The following is a 16,259-nucleotide window of genomic DNA, read 5'->3' as shown; positions in this document are numbered from 1 at the left end:
AAAACAATGCTCAGTTTTTCAAAAATGTGTTTCCTCCACGAGACTCAATTGAAAAAGTTGTCTTACTTGGATAGCATCAGCAACGAGACTGAGCACGTGGCCGTCCATAAATGGCGGATACTTAATAAACCGGTGCAGCTGTCCGTGGCAGAGACTGCTGACTGTCCCCAGTGTCCCTTCTCTCCTTCCTCCCATTAACCACCGGTCAAGCTTCAGCAGGACATGTGGCCACCCAGGCCGACTCACTGCCCAACCCCCACAGAGGAGGCCAGTCATGGGATTAAACTCTGGCCACCATGTCTGAGTGCAAGTTTTACGCAGAATCTCGGGGCAGGCCTGCCTTCTACTCCCTCTTTCTCCACCACAGTGGCTGGAAAAGATGGCAGCATGAATGAACCCTGTGGCAGGGAACAGAGCTCCCTGCTGACCTTGGGCTGCTTAGCCCTGGACTGAGACATGAGATGAAAATAGACTCATACCTCATTAAACCACCGAAGTTCACATCAGCCCCATTTGTCCCGGTTCCAAACTGGAAACAATCCAAACACACACCGACCGGGGAGGGACAAACTGTGACACACCCGTACCGGGCAATACCCTTCAGCCACAAAGATGAATGAAGTAAGACATCAGTGAATCCCAAAGTCGCCACTCCAAGTGGAACAAACTAGACCCAAACTAAATAAATATATGTCTACAAACCGCTCCGTTTTTGCTCTCCTTGTTAGAGCATCTGGGTCCATCCCCATAACTGTACCTACTGTTCTTTCTATCGCTCTCTGTAAACTGAGCTGGCGGCCACTCAAAGTGGGTATGCGTGTACAGAAGGGATCGGGGATCTGGAGCCTTCAGCAGGGCTCAAGGCCACCTGCACAGCCTCCCCCAACGCCTTCACTCCCCCACATGTCCATGGGCAATCCAGAGGAGGGCAAGATACACAAACAAGTGGGGCCCAGTCCCCGTTCCTCCCTTCTTTCCCCTGTACCTTCCTGCAAGGCTTGGAGGACACTTCGAATGAGGCCTTGAATGCTCTCCTCTGTTGGGTCGTCAAGATGGTTCTGGGACGTTTGGGGCGCTTATGGTCTTTGCCGTCTTCGGCAGCTCCTTTCCCTGCCCCGTGGGCTGACTTGCAAAGACTTTCTTCATCATCGCTTTTGCCTAAAAGATGAAGAAAACACTGTTAAGTTCTCCAAAGCCACTTTCTGGAGCTGTATGTTATTGTATAACAAGGCACTCGGGTCCGTGTTCCCGGGATGGCTTTCCAGGTGAGTGTAGGAACCTCCGAAGGATTGACGTGAAAGCCTCCACTAAGAGGCCAAGGAAAGTCCTTCTAACATCTGGAGACAGCAACCAGAGAGTCTACCACTATGGCTCCAAACATTTTCCCAGGGTGGTGTCTTAGCTCCAAAGTTACTAACTACATCACCTTGAGCAAGGCACTAACTCTCTGACTTGGTTTCTTCACGTGCAAAACTGGGACAGGAGAGAACCCACGTCTTTCAGGCTGTTATGAGGATTAAATGAGTTTCTCAATAATGTGCTCAGAACTCTGCATGGCATGTAATAGATGCCCAAGAAGCACTGGTTATTAATATTCTTTCTTAAAAGTCATTTTTCCAAGTCTAGGCCTGGAGAAGTTTTGTGTAATTTCCTAGATACTATGTCTGAAATTCTAGACACTGCCAGGGGGTGGAAAATATTACTGTTTAAAAGGCCATGGAGTAAATAAATAAATAAATAAATAAATGGCCATGGAGGACCAGCATTAGATTACCTGCAGGGACAGATAACAGAATGGACGTAACACAGGTAGTTGGGCAAAACTGCTTGTGTTTACAGTAACGATTAAAGTAACTGTATTTGCCTTTACGGGAATTACTTCACAAGCTGTGAGCAATTGGAGGAAGGAAGCAAAGCCTTCAGTAGCCATCCCAGCCTCTCCCAGGGCCCCTCTTGCATCATGGACAGAGATCCAGGCGTGAGTGAGCCACACACCTCCTGCTCTTCATCCTACCCTCCTCTGTAAAGGGGAAGGTGCATACGCCATTTTAGTTCAGACTTCTGTTGACTGTTCCATCCAAAAGGACAATGGCTTCTTTCCTCTGTGAACGTTCAGACATACAGTTGGAACATGACGGGACACTAACCCGTGAGTTCCTGGAAGGCACGGCCCTTTCAATGTCATTGAACAGGTCTGATGTGGGCACACCTGAGTCTCCATCCACCCTGGCCCCCCATTATAAGCATGGAGCTAGGAGAATGTGGACATGCCCTGGGCCTCAGTTTCCCCACCTATACCACCGCAGCGAATGGTACCCCACCTCAGGGTACCGTGGTTCAGGGGTAGGGCTATCGTGTGCAAAGCACACAGGAGGCTTGAAATAGATGCGGAGAGAACATCTTTTCCTTTCTGCCTCATTCGCCTCAAGAGTACAGAGGGAAAACCCAGAAAGATTAAACAAGAGATAAAGAAGTATCCTCGTGACAAGGAGTGGCTACTCTGACATCTTCACCTCTGAGGCAGCTCTTCCCTGGGGCAAATCCAGTTAGCTGACCTCAGCCATCCCTCCGTAGGATCTTTCTAGAAGGATATTTTCAGAAGGGCAAGGAAAAAATGAACACATAAGAACCAAATACCATGGGGAAATAAGAAGACCCCACAAGAAGACAGACAGTGGGAAAAAAGGCACGGACTCCCCACACTCAGCCCTGCAAGGCCTACACCCCACTGCTCAGAGACCCCCTCTCCCCAAAGCCCAGTCCTTCACCGAGGCCAAGAATTCTGTCTGCTGCTGGAGGGTCGAAAGGATGTGCCTCTGTTACCGATGAGGCCTTCAGTGAGTTTTCTTTGGAAATGGGCTGACACCCCCACTCCAGGCTCCTACAGACCTCCTGCGAGGCCAGCGATGAACAGGAGTGGAGTCTGGAATGAATGGCCATGAGATCCCACGTGCAGACTGCGTCTGAAAATGCACTTGTACAATTCACTGTCTCCCGCACCTGAAACTCCTATAACACTGCATGTTAACTCTACTGGAATTTCAATTAAAAGCTTAATTTTTTAAAAAGGCATTGGAGCATAGAAAATATCTCATCAGATAGACACAACAGAATAAAATGCAACTGTATAATTTAGGAACCTCATGTCTTATAACCAGTTTTGTCCACAAAATGATATTTGCGATTGTTTTCTGGAGTCGGTCCGGGTCTCTGACAGTCACGCCGCAGGTGGTCTGATGCATATGCTTATGGATAACTAGGAAAACAAAACTCCTGAAAATGTAAGGTCTAAAATCATGCCAGATTCCTCAATGATGTCTCAGACACACTGCCATCCTTTGGGAGAGCAGTGTGGGCTCTGGAGTCTTCCAAACTCAGGTTTAAATTCCAGCTCGGCCAGTCATGTGTGATGTCGAGCAAATTCTCCAGACTCCAAGGTCTCACTGGGGAGAGTGACGGGGCTGTTGGCATTAAATGAGATACACGGAAAGGGTTTAGCGCTGTCTAGAATGTAGCAGGTGCCTACTAAATCATCACCGTCATCGTCACCATTATTACTTCAACATAAAAGAAGTATTCTTGATCCGAGACACATGTTTTCTGTTAATAGTTGCCTGTCGACGGGAGTCTGAGTTAAGGTTTTACAAACCCAGCATTCGTTTCTCTTTGCAGACATGACCCCAGCCAACACTGAGAGTCGGTTTAAGTACAGGAGCCTGTGAGTGCTCGTGAGAAGGAAGGTGAGGGCAAGAGAGTGGGGCTGGGCCAGTTCAGACCCAACAGTGTAACTGCTGCAATCTGTTGGGAGCCCCGGAGGCGGGCTGGCTGAGGCCCCTCGGGTCGCTGTGTTTCCCCCACTCCTTGTCTGGGATCCCGGCACCTTCCCCAAGAGCTGCTGCTCCATCACGAACAAAGGGGAGGAGGAGAGAGAACTCGTCCCTAGGCTAGTCCCCGGGGCCCCCTTAGGAGGACGTGGGAACACTGTGCGTGGCTCATTCCTCCTCTCCCCGTCCCTGGAGGAGGAGAGATGAAAACATTCGTTTTCAGAGGAGGAAGGTGAAGGGGCAGGAGGGGAGGACAGAAAGAACGAGATGAAGATTGGTCTCAAGAGTTTCTCTTGATGTTGTGGCACATTTTCTCCCTTCGATCCCTGTTTTCAGTTCCCAATCTCTCTCTTCTGTCTCCTCAGGTCCCACCTTTTGCCTTCCAAGAAGAGCTTCATGTCCTAGACCAGGGGCCTACAACCTTTTTTTTTTTTTTTGGTAAAAGGCCAGCGAGGGTCTATTTTACTCTTTGCAGGCCTTACAGTCTAGTGCGACGACCGGCCTTTGCCACTGGAGCGCGGAAGCTACAGACCATGAGTAGGCGTGGCTGTGTGCCAATAAGACTCTTCCAGAAACGGGCCCCAGGCCAGATCAGGCCTGCATACCATAGGGAGATGATCCCTTCCCTAGACCTCTCCTGACCTCCTGTTTTCCATCAAAACTTACAGATCCTCCATCCCAGTCTTACAGGTTCTGACTCTTGGGATGGAAAGCTCTGCTGACGGACACCAAGGCGTCCGCGAGGTGCACAGTCCGCCGTGTGCTCTCCCACGGTCAAAACCATGTATGCATCGAACAGAAAACGCCCCCAAGCGAACAGACACCTCTGTGGGAAGTCAGGTGCCCTGGCAGAGCAGAGCAAGAGAGATTCCGAAGACGCAGTGCACAGGGGCCTCCTGGCATCTCTCAAGGTGTCAACAGACGCACGACCCAGCTGCCGAGGAGAAGAGAGACCGTCGCTAATGTCGCCCTGCTCCTGACCTGCGGGGCTGTAATTGTGACGGACAGCACGGGGCCCTCTGACTCTGCTGGGGAAGCGGCAGGCTGCTCCCAGGGGGGGTCCACTGAGGCTTCCTGCCCTCTCGTGCCGTAGGGACAGGCCTGTCTGACCCGGACCCCAACTTCTCTGCCAAAAAACACGCGATACCCAAGAAGCACATCGATTGATGGGTCCAAGGGAAAGAGCTAGGAAAGTTCTCCCAGCACCAGCAGGAATGCTGGAGAGCAGAAGAGGAAGAGCCGCTTTGAAACAGCAGAGGCGTGGGAGTGGACGGAGGAGACGGCCCCGCTCCGTTGCCAGCGCTCCCACACCCCGATGCGGGCCGGAGCGATCCCTCATAATTTAAGCTGACACCCCTCCATGGAGATGAAAGGAACACCACTCGCTGTCTCCGACAACAAATGTCAGCCTCCCTGGAGGCCATTTAGACACAAACACGGCATCAATCTGACTCCTAGTGGGGACGTCCAGAGACTTATCTCCACGCACAGCCTACCATAGTGAAGTGAATTTGCTTGGCAAAAAGTCTGCACATGTTTCTCAGGGTTTTTCTTTCCCCTTTCTCATTTAAAAAAAAAAAAAACCAAAAAACCTGGCTTGGTTCAGGGCTGTTCTTCCCCCTTGCCTGGCCCTCCCACTCGTTTATGACATGAGCAATCACAGATGAAAGACCCCGCTGTGGTTTATGGCCCTGAGACAGGCTGCACTACCTGTGGGGCCTCGTACATTCATTTCGGGTTGTTGGAAAAAATCCCAACGGCCCATAAACAGGGGAAGAGATATCTGAGCTTGGCCCAGGAGGTGGGGGGTGGGGGCAGAGCCCCGCGTGCTAGGGAAGGGAGAGGCAGGAACAGGCCTCAGATGCTTCCCCCGTGATGAGCCTCATAAATGTCGTTCAGGCTGGGGGAGGGTAGGGTGGGGAGGAGAGGAAGGGTCTGGGGCTTGCTGTGGGGGGAGGGGCAGGGAAAGGAGGAAGGGCGGTATGTATGAAGACAGGAAGCTATTTCGGCTGCCGGCTGCATGTCAGGCTCGGAATTCCTTTCTCCTGGAGCCAAGCAGCCATCAACTCTAGGTGCAGCACAGCACCTAAAATCCAAGAGGCAAGACGATCCAGAAAAGTCAAGTCCGTGTAGCTACTGTCTGAAACTACCTTGCCCATGGTTCTGCACGGAGGTCTCGACTACAGCCAAACCCAGGTTCCCTTGAAAGATCGGACTTGGAACCGGTTCGTTGCACTGACTCAATGAGCATCCATCCTGGGCTCCAGGCAAGGACCAGGACAGCTCTGGGATCCGCAGAGGATGGAGACGCGCCCTCTGCTCTCACAGAGCTCTCAGATCTGGAAAGGGGAAAGACCCAAAGCCCAAATACGAATAACTCTCCTCCAAGGACCTAGGGAGGGCATCAGAGAAGGTGACACTGTGCAGGCGTCACTTGAACTAAAAAATGAGTCACATGAACAACATGCAGCAGTTCCAGATACAGGCGACAAGGCGCTGCCTGTCCCAAGAGCTGCCTGTGTCAATGGCACAGAAGCAAGACATCAACCCAGGAAGGGGGCTCATCAAGTAGCAGGTGTGTGGGCACGCCGTTCCAGCCCAGGGCCTCTCAGTGCACTGGGAGGGGTAACAAAGCCCTCAGACATAACCCCTTGCTCCTAAGGGAACAGAAAACAGAGTTAGCACGTGTGAAACGGTGCAAAATGTTACATAGAATTTGGCTAAGTTCTTTGCACATGGTGAGAAACATTAACACAAATGTAGGCATTTAGAAAAGATGGTTCCGTGAGCCAGAGAAGCTAGTGGCAGCAGCTGAAACATGGGGACGAGGGAGATGAGGCTTTCCAGAGGTGGAGGGCGGGGAGCTGGAGTCCTGGAGAGCTCGGCCTGTCTCTGACCTCAGGATGGGAAGAAAATGAACATACGGCCAGGGACCAGGACGGGGGGCTCAGGGTCTCACTGGAGGGTACACAACTTGGAGGAACAAGAAATTCAGGTGGAGAGGGGCCCTGATGTCCCAGAGCCGATGCTGTCAGCAACGATGAAATGAATGACAAGGGGAATTCTGCGGCTGGAGCTACACGGGGGCAAGAGTGGACCAGGGAAGGCCTGGACGCCAGGCACGGAATTGCTGGGCCCAGGCAGGGTGCTGAGGAAATCACTCAGGCCCCAGGGCTAGCCAGGGACCCTGAGCAGAAGAAAATCCCCACACCCCAGGAACCAAGTCTGTGTCAGGCCCTTTGTGTCCAGGGTGCACAGGTCCTGTCATCTCCACGGCAACACGCATGGCAGGTCATACCATCCACTCTGCTCCCACCTAAGGAATAAGCACAGACTCAGAGAGGTTCGGGAATCTTCCCTCTAACACACAGGGCCCCGGAGGCAGGACCAGGTTTCATCCAAGGCCTGTCCACTTCCAGCCAGGCCCAAGGTGCTCCTGCAGAGAGGAGAAACAGACTTTTTTTTTAAGAGATGGGAAGGGGGGGGCAACCCTTGCGGGTCTCCTTCCTCTTTGGGGGTTTTGTCCTCTTAATAAACTCTTCTTTCCTGCCCATCAAAAGAGAGAGAGAGAGAGAGAGAGAGAGAGAGAGAGAGAGAGAGAATGGAAAGGGAGCAGGGGCAGGGGCAGAAGGAGGGGGGAGGAAGGAAGTTAAGCAGACTCCACGCCTAGTGCAGAGTCCGACAGGGGCCTCGATCTCACGACCCGGGGATCCTGCCCTGAGCTGAAACCAAGAGTTGGATGCTTAGCCAACTCAGCTACTCAGGCGCCCTGAGGAAAAGACCTTTTAACCAGCAAACTGGACATAAGTAAAGGACAGTTACCTGCACCTATCCTGGCCTAAGAGTGACGACAGTTAGCTGCCCTGTCTCCCATAGTCCACTGGAAGATCACTCTTTACGTCAGGGGCTATGCAGAGTGGTAGAAAGTAGCTCTGGCCATGAAATAAGAGAGCTGGATTCTAAGCCCTAGTTCTGCTACTCGCTGTGGACCCTTGGATGTCTCCCACATCTCGGAGACTCCATTTCTTCATCTACAAGAGAATGTAAAAATCCCTTATGCTGACCTAATCCTTGGCATGGGTCATTTTACAACTGCATTGCTTCATTATTTCTATCACAGCCCTAGAAGCAGAAAATGTGTATTTGTCTTTCTTTTTCCTTTTATAGATGCATAAACTGAGGCCCAAGGAGAAGGTTGTACTGCCCAAGGGCACAGGGTCGGGATGCTGTGTCTTGTGCCCCCACGCCGCCTCTCCCTGCCTCAATACATGGGATTGTGATGAAGTTCCAAGGGTACGTGGTATTTGCAAATATCAGGGCCTGGCCGACTGCAGGTGGCGTCGCCATTATTAAGGAGTGAGGAAAGAAAGGCTCACGGCAAAGGCTTTCTCGGGGGCGAATCATTCCCCACAAGCTCCTGCTGGAAAGCCATTCTTTTCTGTCCAAAAGGGACGGGAACGCTCCTCCCTCCCCTACACATACCTTACCACTGCAATCCCAGCCGTGATCTCCGATCACAGGGCGCTAAGTCTTTCCAGCACACAGCAGACAGAGGCCAAGTGCACGCCTGAGTCGGCTGGGGGTCAAGTGTCCCAGAAAGGCACCTTTGTGCGGCCAGGCCCACAACGGATGGGGGCTTCTGTGCCAAGCAGGGAGAGGGGCCAGTGGGCCAGCCAGGACCCCAAAGGGGGTAACATCTCCACTCTGGGGATGCTGGCAGGTGCCAGAGCCTGGACACCCGCTTGCTTGCCTCAGCGGGCCGGTGCCCCCGAGAGGGAAGCCTTGCCAGAGGAGGCTCAGAGGGAAACACGACAGTATTGGTGCAGGTTGCTGGGATTATTGTGGATTTGCCTCTGTTTGGGGCTTTTTTGTGTTTGAACAGGCTTTGTGCTAACACCTACCCTGCCTCTCTCCCTCTCAACTCTGCACACTCGTGCACACACACACACAAACACACACGTGCACACACACACGTGTGCACACACTGCATCTTTCCTCCTGATTTCTTCGACCACTTTCCCCGTTTTAATAAAAACACATTTACACACGATCCAAATTGTTAAGTGCAGGTGCAAATGCGGACCGCCCCTGCCCAGACTCGTCCTACGTGGAAACACTAGTAACTGTGGCACCACGGGATTCCTCTACACCAGCGTCACAGCGTGCAAATCAAGAACAGACCAAAACTCTCCCCGAAAGCCAGGACATGTGCTGTTTTGGTTTGGCTAGCATCAGAAACAGAGACTGGAAGCTTGTAACAGGCCACTTCGGGTATCTGAGGCTCAGGGCTCAGCCTCAGGAAACGTTCATTAACCCGGCGACACCGGTGGTTCACTAGGTGTGGGGTATGATATGCATAACCTTATTCCAGGTTAAAGGGGTGCCTGGGTGGCTCAGTCAGTTAAGCCTCTGCCTCTGGCTCAGGTCACGATCCCAGAGTCCCAGGATGGAGCCCTGCGTCAGTCTCCCCGCTCAGCAGGGAGCCTGCTTCTCCCTCTGCCTCTCCTCTTCCCCCTTCATGCTCTCTCTCTCAAATAAATAAATAAAATCTTTTTAAAAAAAACCAACAAACCATCATCCTAGGTTAATTAGTAAGGTCTGAGTGCATCTGCTCTGGTTTAGACACAGACTAAAGTAGATCAAATACTGTATCTCTTCGGGGGAATCCAGTTTCTCTGCAGTAATTATTACTAGTCTTCAGGAGGATAAAATTATCTGAGAAAATGAAACTGTTTCAAGTCAGGGTTGGGAGACAAGGGGTTAATTATCTCTCCAAGTTAAGAAAGACCCAGACAACAACTGTCTAGGTGACCGGGAAGCTGAGTGAGCCGGCGGACACTGGAAATGTTCTCACAGAAGTGAATCCTCCCTGGATAAGTTCATTGTGGACTTAATCATACGGGCGCCTGGGTGGCTCAGTCGTTTAGGTGTCTGCCTTCGGCTGAGGTCATGGTACTGGAGTGCCAGGATGGACTCCCTGCTCAGCAGGGAGCCTGCTTCTCCCTCTCTCCCTGCCTGCTGCTCTGCCTACTTGTGATCTCTCTTGCGCTCTCTCTCTCTCTGGCAAATAAATAAATAAATAAGATCTTAAAAAAATTTTTTTTTAAAAATCATACAGAGGAATTGCTCAGATGACACAGCTGATCCAACCACCTGTGCCCTTGGCAGAGACATCCTGGTTGGGATTAGGCCCTGTGCTGGTTCGAAGGGGCAAGCTGAGGCCAGGACCCCGGCCAGGTCGGTGCCCACAGATTCTATCTAGTTCATCCCACAAAACTGAGAGATTCAAAACAGCAGGGAAAAGTGAGGTCAGACACACAGTCTCTGTGCTTACCTCCATCACTCACAGGCTATGTGACTTAAGGCCCGTGACCTATCCTCTGAGCCCTACCCTCCTAAGTTATAAAATCAGGGGAATAAAGACCCCACTGTTAGGGTTTGAGAGCTCAGAAGTAGGAGTAGATAAAAGCACTTTTTAAAAAAAAAATAGTAAAACACTATAAAAATGTAAGATATTTTCAATGTTTTTATTTCTACTATGTCTCCTGATGGCTTAGGAAACTACTGCTTGTTTCTATTGACGATGAAACTCCCATGCCTCACCCAGAATGTTCCACCATTCCACAGCTACACTGGCCATGCACCTACCACATACAGACATGGGGTGAGATGGTATGGACAAGAGGAATAAAGTCTCTGCCTTCCTATCTCTGGTGGGAGAAGACAGTGAGTAAATAAAGAAAAACACAATTCAGTCTATGACAACATTAAATGCCTGGCATAAAATAAAATAAAGCTACTGAAGGACCAGGGAGAGCAGAGAACACCTTTCTCAGGTCCATACTTCGGTACCAAAAAGGTCCAGATCTTCTCCAGGGTCCACACTCCACTCCCTTCTCTGTCAGTTCCTTCCCTTTCCAAAAACCCAGAGCCCAAGTTTGTCTACCTCAAACCTTTATTATCCAAGAATATTTGAGTTAGAAGACAACTTCTTATGTTGTCTTACGTTCTCTAACCATTAGAGCTGAAAATAATATCATAAACTCTAAGTGCGGGTTTGTTTTCTTTTAATCAATTAATAAAGAATGTATTATTAGTTTCAGAGGTACAGGTTAGTGATTCATCGGTTGTGCCTAACACCTCGGGCTCATTATATCTCGTGCCTCTTTAATGCCCATCCCCCAGGTACCCCATCCCCCACCTCCCTCCCCTCCAGACACTCTCGGTTGTTTCCTATGACTAAGAGTCTCTTTTGGTTTGTCTCCCTCCCTGATAAAGTCTTATTTTATTTATCCTTTCCTTCTCCTATGATCCTCTGTTTTGTTTCTTAAATTCCACATATAGGTGAAATCATACGATAATTGTCTTTCTCTGATTGACTAATTTCGCTTCGCAGAATACCCTCTAGTTTTATCCATGTCATTGCAAACGGCAAAATTTCATTTTCTGGTGGCTGAGTAATATTCCGTTGTATATACAGACCACATCTTCTTTATCCATTCATCTATCAATGGACACCTGGGCTCTTTCCATAGTTTGGCTATTGTGGACACTGCTGCTATAAATATTGGCATGGATTTTTGGAAAAAAGTACTGCATTGGACCAAACTAAGAATTCTTTAGGATGTACTTCTGGAAACAGTATAGCAGAGTGGGTAAAAGCAGTGCTTTGGACCCACATAGTTTGCTCTATCATTTTATTATTTAGCTGCTGCTCTTGGTCACGCTGCCTGGCATCAAGTCTTGGCCTTCCCATCTGCAAAATGGTTAAAAGCACCTACCCAATTGGCTAATTAGAATAGTGAAACCAAACAACTTATGTATGGTATTTATGGTACTGAGCTTATGGTAAGAACTTAATAAATGCTCACTAAATAAATATCATTATAATTCTATTTTCCATGTAAGTAGAATAAGCTGCCAGAAAACAAAGAAACATCTAAATAATCATTGTATCCTCCACCACAGAGCACCATGCTGAGCACTTGGGAGATTGATAATTGGTTGTTAAATATTTCGTGTCCAATTAGTACAGAATGAACAGAATGAAGCCAAGAGTCACACTGGCAGTGCATGGCACAAACAGGCCCACCGCAGAGTTCTTTCTTCCCATTTTTCACAAATCCATTTCCCAATGCCAACCAACTTCCTGTGGTTACAGAAATTGTTGGAGAACCATACTCGGGGTACAGGTGGTTTGAGATGTACGCCCCTTAAACTATGATCTGAATTTCTCTTTCACATTGCTACTGACCCTACAGAAGCCCTGTGTTTCATCACCACCCAGTTGTTTTCACGAGGAGAAGACAGCAGGCCTTAAAAAAAGAGAAACCCCAAATGATGACAATTAGGGATAAAGGGAAGAAGAAGGGAAACCAAAGAAAAGTAAACTGGGCATATGGACAGAGAGAGGCCAGCACCATGAAGCAGGGACCATGGTGCAATCTGTCCTCTAGCCAGTCAACCGGTGATGGGGACACATGGTCCCCAGGGATAGCTACGGGGAAGAGGGAGAACTTGGCCAGGAGGCCCTCAGCCCTCTTGGGCTACCCTTCCCAAGTGAGACATCGTCAACCAATATTCATGTGGCCGTGGTCCTTCACAGTGAGGACATGTGATTGGGCTTGGAAAACAAGTATTTTTTCTGCAGAAAGAGCTTTCCCTAAATTAACTATAAACTGAATATAATTGTGTGCCCTAAAACCCACTACAACCATTTGGAGAATATTCAAGGCCATCACCCGTAAGTGAAAGTGCGTGTCCTGAGAGGATCCTGACGTTGAGGAAATCATTTCTGAGAGCACCCACCACGAAGACTTCATGTAATTAGCTAGCTTTACATTTCTAACACTGAAAACTCTTCTCAACACCATCATTACTTGTAAACTTGACAGCGTATTGTTGAAATAACAGAAGGAGGAAGGATGGTGTTGCTCTGAACCAAAGACCACTGTAATTATAATCTAGACTCTAGATCAGTTTTTCTCAGATTTGAGCATGGCTCAGAACACCTGGAGAACTAGTTAAATATGGATTGGTGGGCCTCTTTCCCCCGACCCAGAGTCTCTGGGATGCCGGGCCTTGCCCTCAGTAGGTCTGGGACAGATCTGTGACTTTCCATTTCTAACAATTTCCCAGGTGATGCTGATGCTGCTGGCCCAGAAACCACACTCTGAGAATCACTGACCTAATACATTCCTCCCTCTCTTTGCGTACCCCTACTCTTGCATGTATGCACAGGGAGATCCAGTAATCAAAATAGAGTCTTTTTTTTCCAGTTTTATCAAGAAAAAATTGACATCCATCCATATATGTTTAAGGCAGACACCATGGTGATTTAATTTATGTATATTGTGAAATTATTACCATGATAGGCTCTAATAACATCCATCTTCTCATATAGATACAACAAAAAGAAAAGGAAAAAATTTTCTCCTCGTGATGAAAACTCCTAGGCTTTATTCTCTTAACAACTTTGCATGCACCGTACAGCATGGTGAGCTGACCATGTCAGCCACCATCTCGTACATTCCATCCCTAATCCTTATTTATCTTGTAACTGGAAGTTTGTACCTTTTGATCACCTTCCTCCAATTCTCCTCCAATTTTCCCTCCAGGGTGCCCTTCTGGTAACCCTAAGTCTGATCTCCTTTTCTGTGACTTTTTTTGTTTGTCTGTTTTTTGTTTGCTTATTTTTTAGATTCACATAGGAGATCATATAGTATTTGCCTTTGTCTGGCTTATTTCCTTTAATATAATGCCTTTAAGGTCTAACAATGTTGTCGCAAATGATACAGCTGTCTTGTTTTGCTAGATAATATTCTGTTATATATATGTGGGTATATATATTTATATATATATATAACTACATGTGTGTGTGTGTATATATATATATATAGATATATATATACATATATATAACTCAACTTCTTCATCCATTCACCTATTTTTTAAAAGATTATATTTACTTATTTGACAGACAGAGATCACAAGTAGGAGGAGAGGCAGGCAGAGGTGGGGGGGAAGCAGGCTCCCTACTGAGCAGACGGCCAATGCAGGGCTCCATCCCAGGACCCTGGGACCATGACCCAAGCTGAAGGCAGAGGTCCCAACCCACTGAGCCACCCAGGTGCCCCCATCCCTTCATCTATTGATGGACATTTAGGTTTCCATGTCTTTGCTTACCATGAATAATGTTGCTGTGAACATGGAAGTCCAGATACCTTTCTAAGATCTTGATTTCAATTCTTTTGGATATATGCCCAACAGTGGAAATGTTGGATCATATGGCAGTTCTATTTTTAATTTTTTTGAGGATCCTCTATACTGTTTTCCATAGAGGCTACACCAATTGACATTCCCACCAACAGTGCACAAGGGTTCCCTTTTCTCCATATCCTTGCCAACACTTGTCATCTTTTGTCCTTTTGATGATGGCCATTGTAACAGAGATGAGGTGGTATCTCATTGTGGTTTTCATTAACATTTTCTTAATGATTAGTGATGTTGAGCAACATTTCATGTGCCTATTGGCCTTCCATATTATCTTTCTTGGAGAAATGAGTATTTATATCATTTGTCCATTTTTTAACTGGGTTATTTGGGGATTTTTGCTATGGAGTTGTAGGAGTTCTTTATATATTTTGAATATGAACCCCTTATCAGGTATATAGTTTTTAAGTTTTTTCTCCCATTCCACAGCTTGCCTTTTCACTTTGATGGTTTCTTTTGTGGAGCAGAAGGTTTCTTAGTTTGATGTAGTTCCAGTTGTCTATTTTTTTATTTTATTGCTTGGGCTTTGGTGTCCTATCCAAAAAATCATTACCAAGACCAATGTCAAGAAGCCCTGTTCCTATTTTTTTTTTTTCTAGGAATTTCCTGGATTCAGGTCTAGCATTTAAGTCTTCAACCCATTTTGACTTAACTTTTACGTGGTGTAGAATATGAATCCAGTTTCATTCTTTTACATGTCAATATCCAATATCCCAGCACTAATTATTGACGTGACTGTCTTTTCTCCATTGAGTATTCTTGACTTCCTTGTCAGATATTAGTTGGCCTTTTATGCTTGGGCTTATTTCTAGGTTCTTGATTCTGTTCCACTGGTCTATTGGCCCATTTTTATGCCAGCACCATACTATTTTAATGACTACAGCTTTATTGTATAGCTTGAAATCAGGAAGTGTGATGCCTCCTCCTTCATTCTTCTTTCTCAGGATTTCTTTGGCTATGTGGGACCCTATATGTTCTACATAAATTTTAGGACTTTTTTTTTCTACTTCTATAAAAAAATGCCTTTGGAGTCTTGATAGAGACTGTGCTGAACCTATAGACAACTTTCAGTAATATTAACATTGTTTCAACAGTATTAATTCTTCCAATCCATAAACATGAGATGTCTTTCCACTTATTTGTGTCTTCAATTTTTAAGAATATTTTATTTATTTATTTGAGGGAGAGAGAGAGCGAGAGAGAGCACATGTGCACGGGGGGGGGGGGGGTGCAGAGAGAGAAAGAGAAGCAGACTCCTTGAACGGGAAGTCCTACCTGAGGCTTGATCCCAGGACCATGACCTAAGCCAAAGGCAGCCACTTGACCAACTGAGCCACTCAGGTGCCCCAAGATATGTTTTTATGCTTGAATTGATAAGAGTTTTTATCGTGAATGGATGTTGAATTTTGTTGAATGCTTTTTAAGCATCTACTGAGAAGATCATATCATTTTTTTCATTATATTAATGTGGTGTATCACACCTATTGATTCGTGTATGTTCAAACATCCTTTCATCCCAGGGATAAATTTCACATGATCATGGTGAACGATCCTTTTAATGTACTACTAAATTTGGTTTGCTAGAATTTTACTGAGAATTTTTGCATCTGTCTTCATCAGGGATATTGACCTGTGGCTTTCTTTACGTAGTTCCTTTTCTGGTTTTTGGTTTAAGGAAAATGTTGGCTTTGTAAAATGAGTTTGGGAGTGTTTCTTTCTCTTCAATTTTTGGAGAAAACTTGAGAAGGATTGATGTTAATTCTTTTATTTTTTTTAAGATTTTGTTTATTATCTGACAGACACAGATCACAAGTAGGTAGAGAGGCAGACAGAGAGAGTCACCCAGGTGCCCCATGATGTTAATTCTTCAAATGTTTGGCAAAATCCACCAATGAAATCATTCAGCCCTGAGTATTTCTTTATTGGGAGATTTTTATTAGTGATTCAATATCCTTACTAGTTACTCATCTAGTCAAATTTTCTATTTCTTCCTGATTCAGTCTTGATGAGCTACACATTTCTAAGAATTTTTCCATTTCTTCTAGGTTGTCTGGTATATTGGCATGGAGTTTTTCTTAGTAGTCTTATAATTCTTTGAATTTCCATGCTATCAGTTATAATGCCTCTTTTTTCATTTATAATTTCATCGATTTGGGTTCTTTC

The 16,259-nt window shown here is 46.9% G+C and overlaps 1 protein-coding gene across 1 annotated transcript in view; it reads right to left on the bottom strand.

Moving 5' to 3' along the window:
- LMX1A (LIM homeobox transcription factor 1 alpha) overlaps positions 1-16,259 on the bottom strand; it is a 155,350-nt gene that overhangs the window by 9,467 nt on the left and 129,624 nt on the right. Inside the window, exon 4 of the mRNA XM_059146562.1 lies at positions 986-1,158. Within this exon, the coding sequence (XP_059002545.1) occupies positions 986-1,158 (173 nt within the window). The remainder of the gene's footprint in view (positions 1-985; positions 1,159-16,259) is intronic.

This window comes from Mustela lutreola, chromosome 14 (genome assembly GCF_030435805.1).
Source record: "Mustela lutreola isolate mMusLut2 chromosome 14, mMusLut2.pri, whole genome shotgun sequence".
Classification (NCBI taxonomy): domain Eukaryota; kingdom Metazoa; phylum Chordata; class Mammalia; order Carnivora; family Mustelidae; genus Mustela; species Mustela lutreola.
This window is presented reverse-complemented; position numbering and strand designations above follow the sequence as displayed.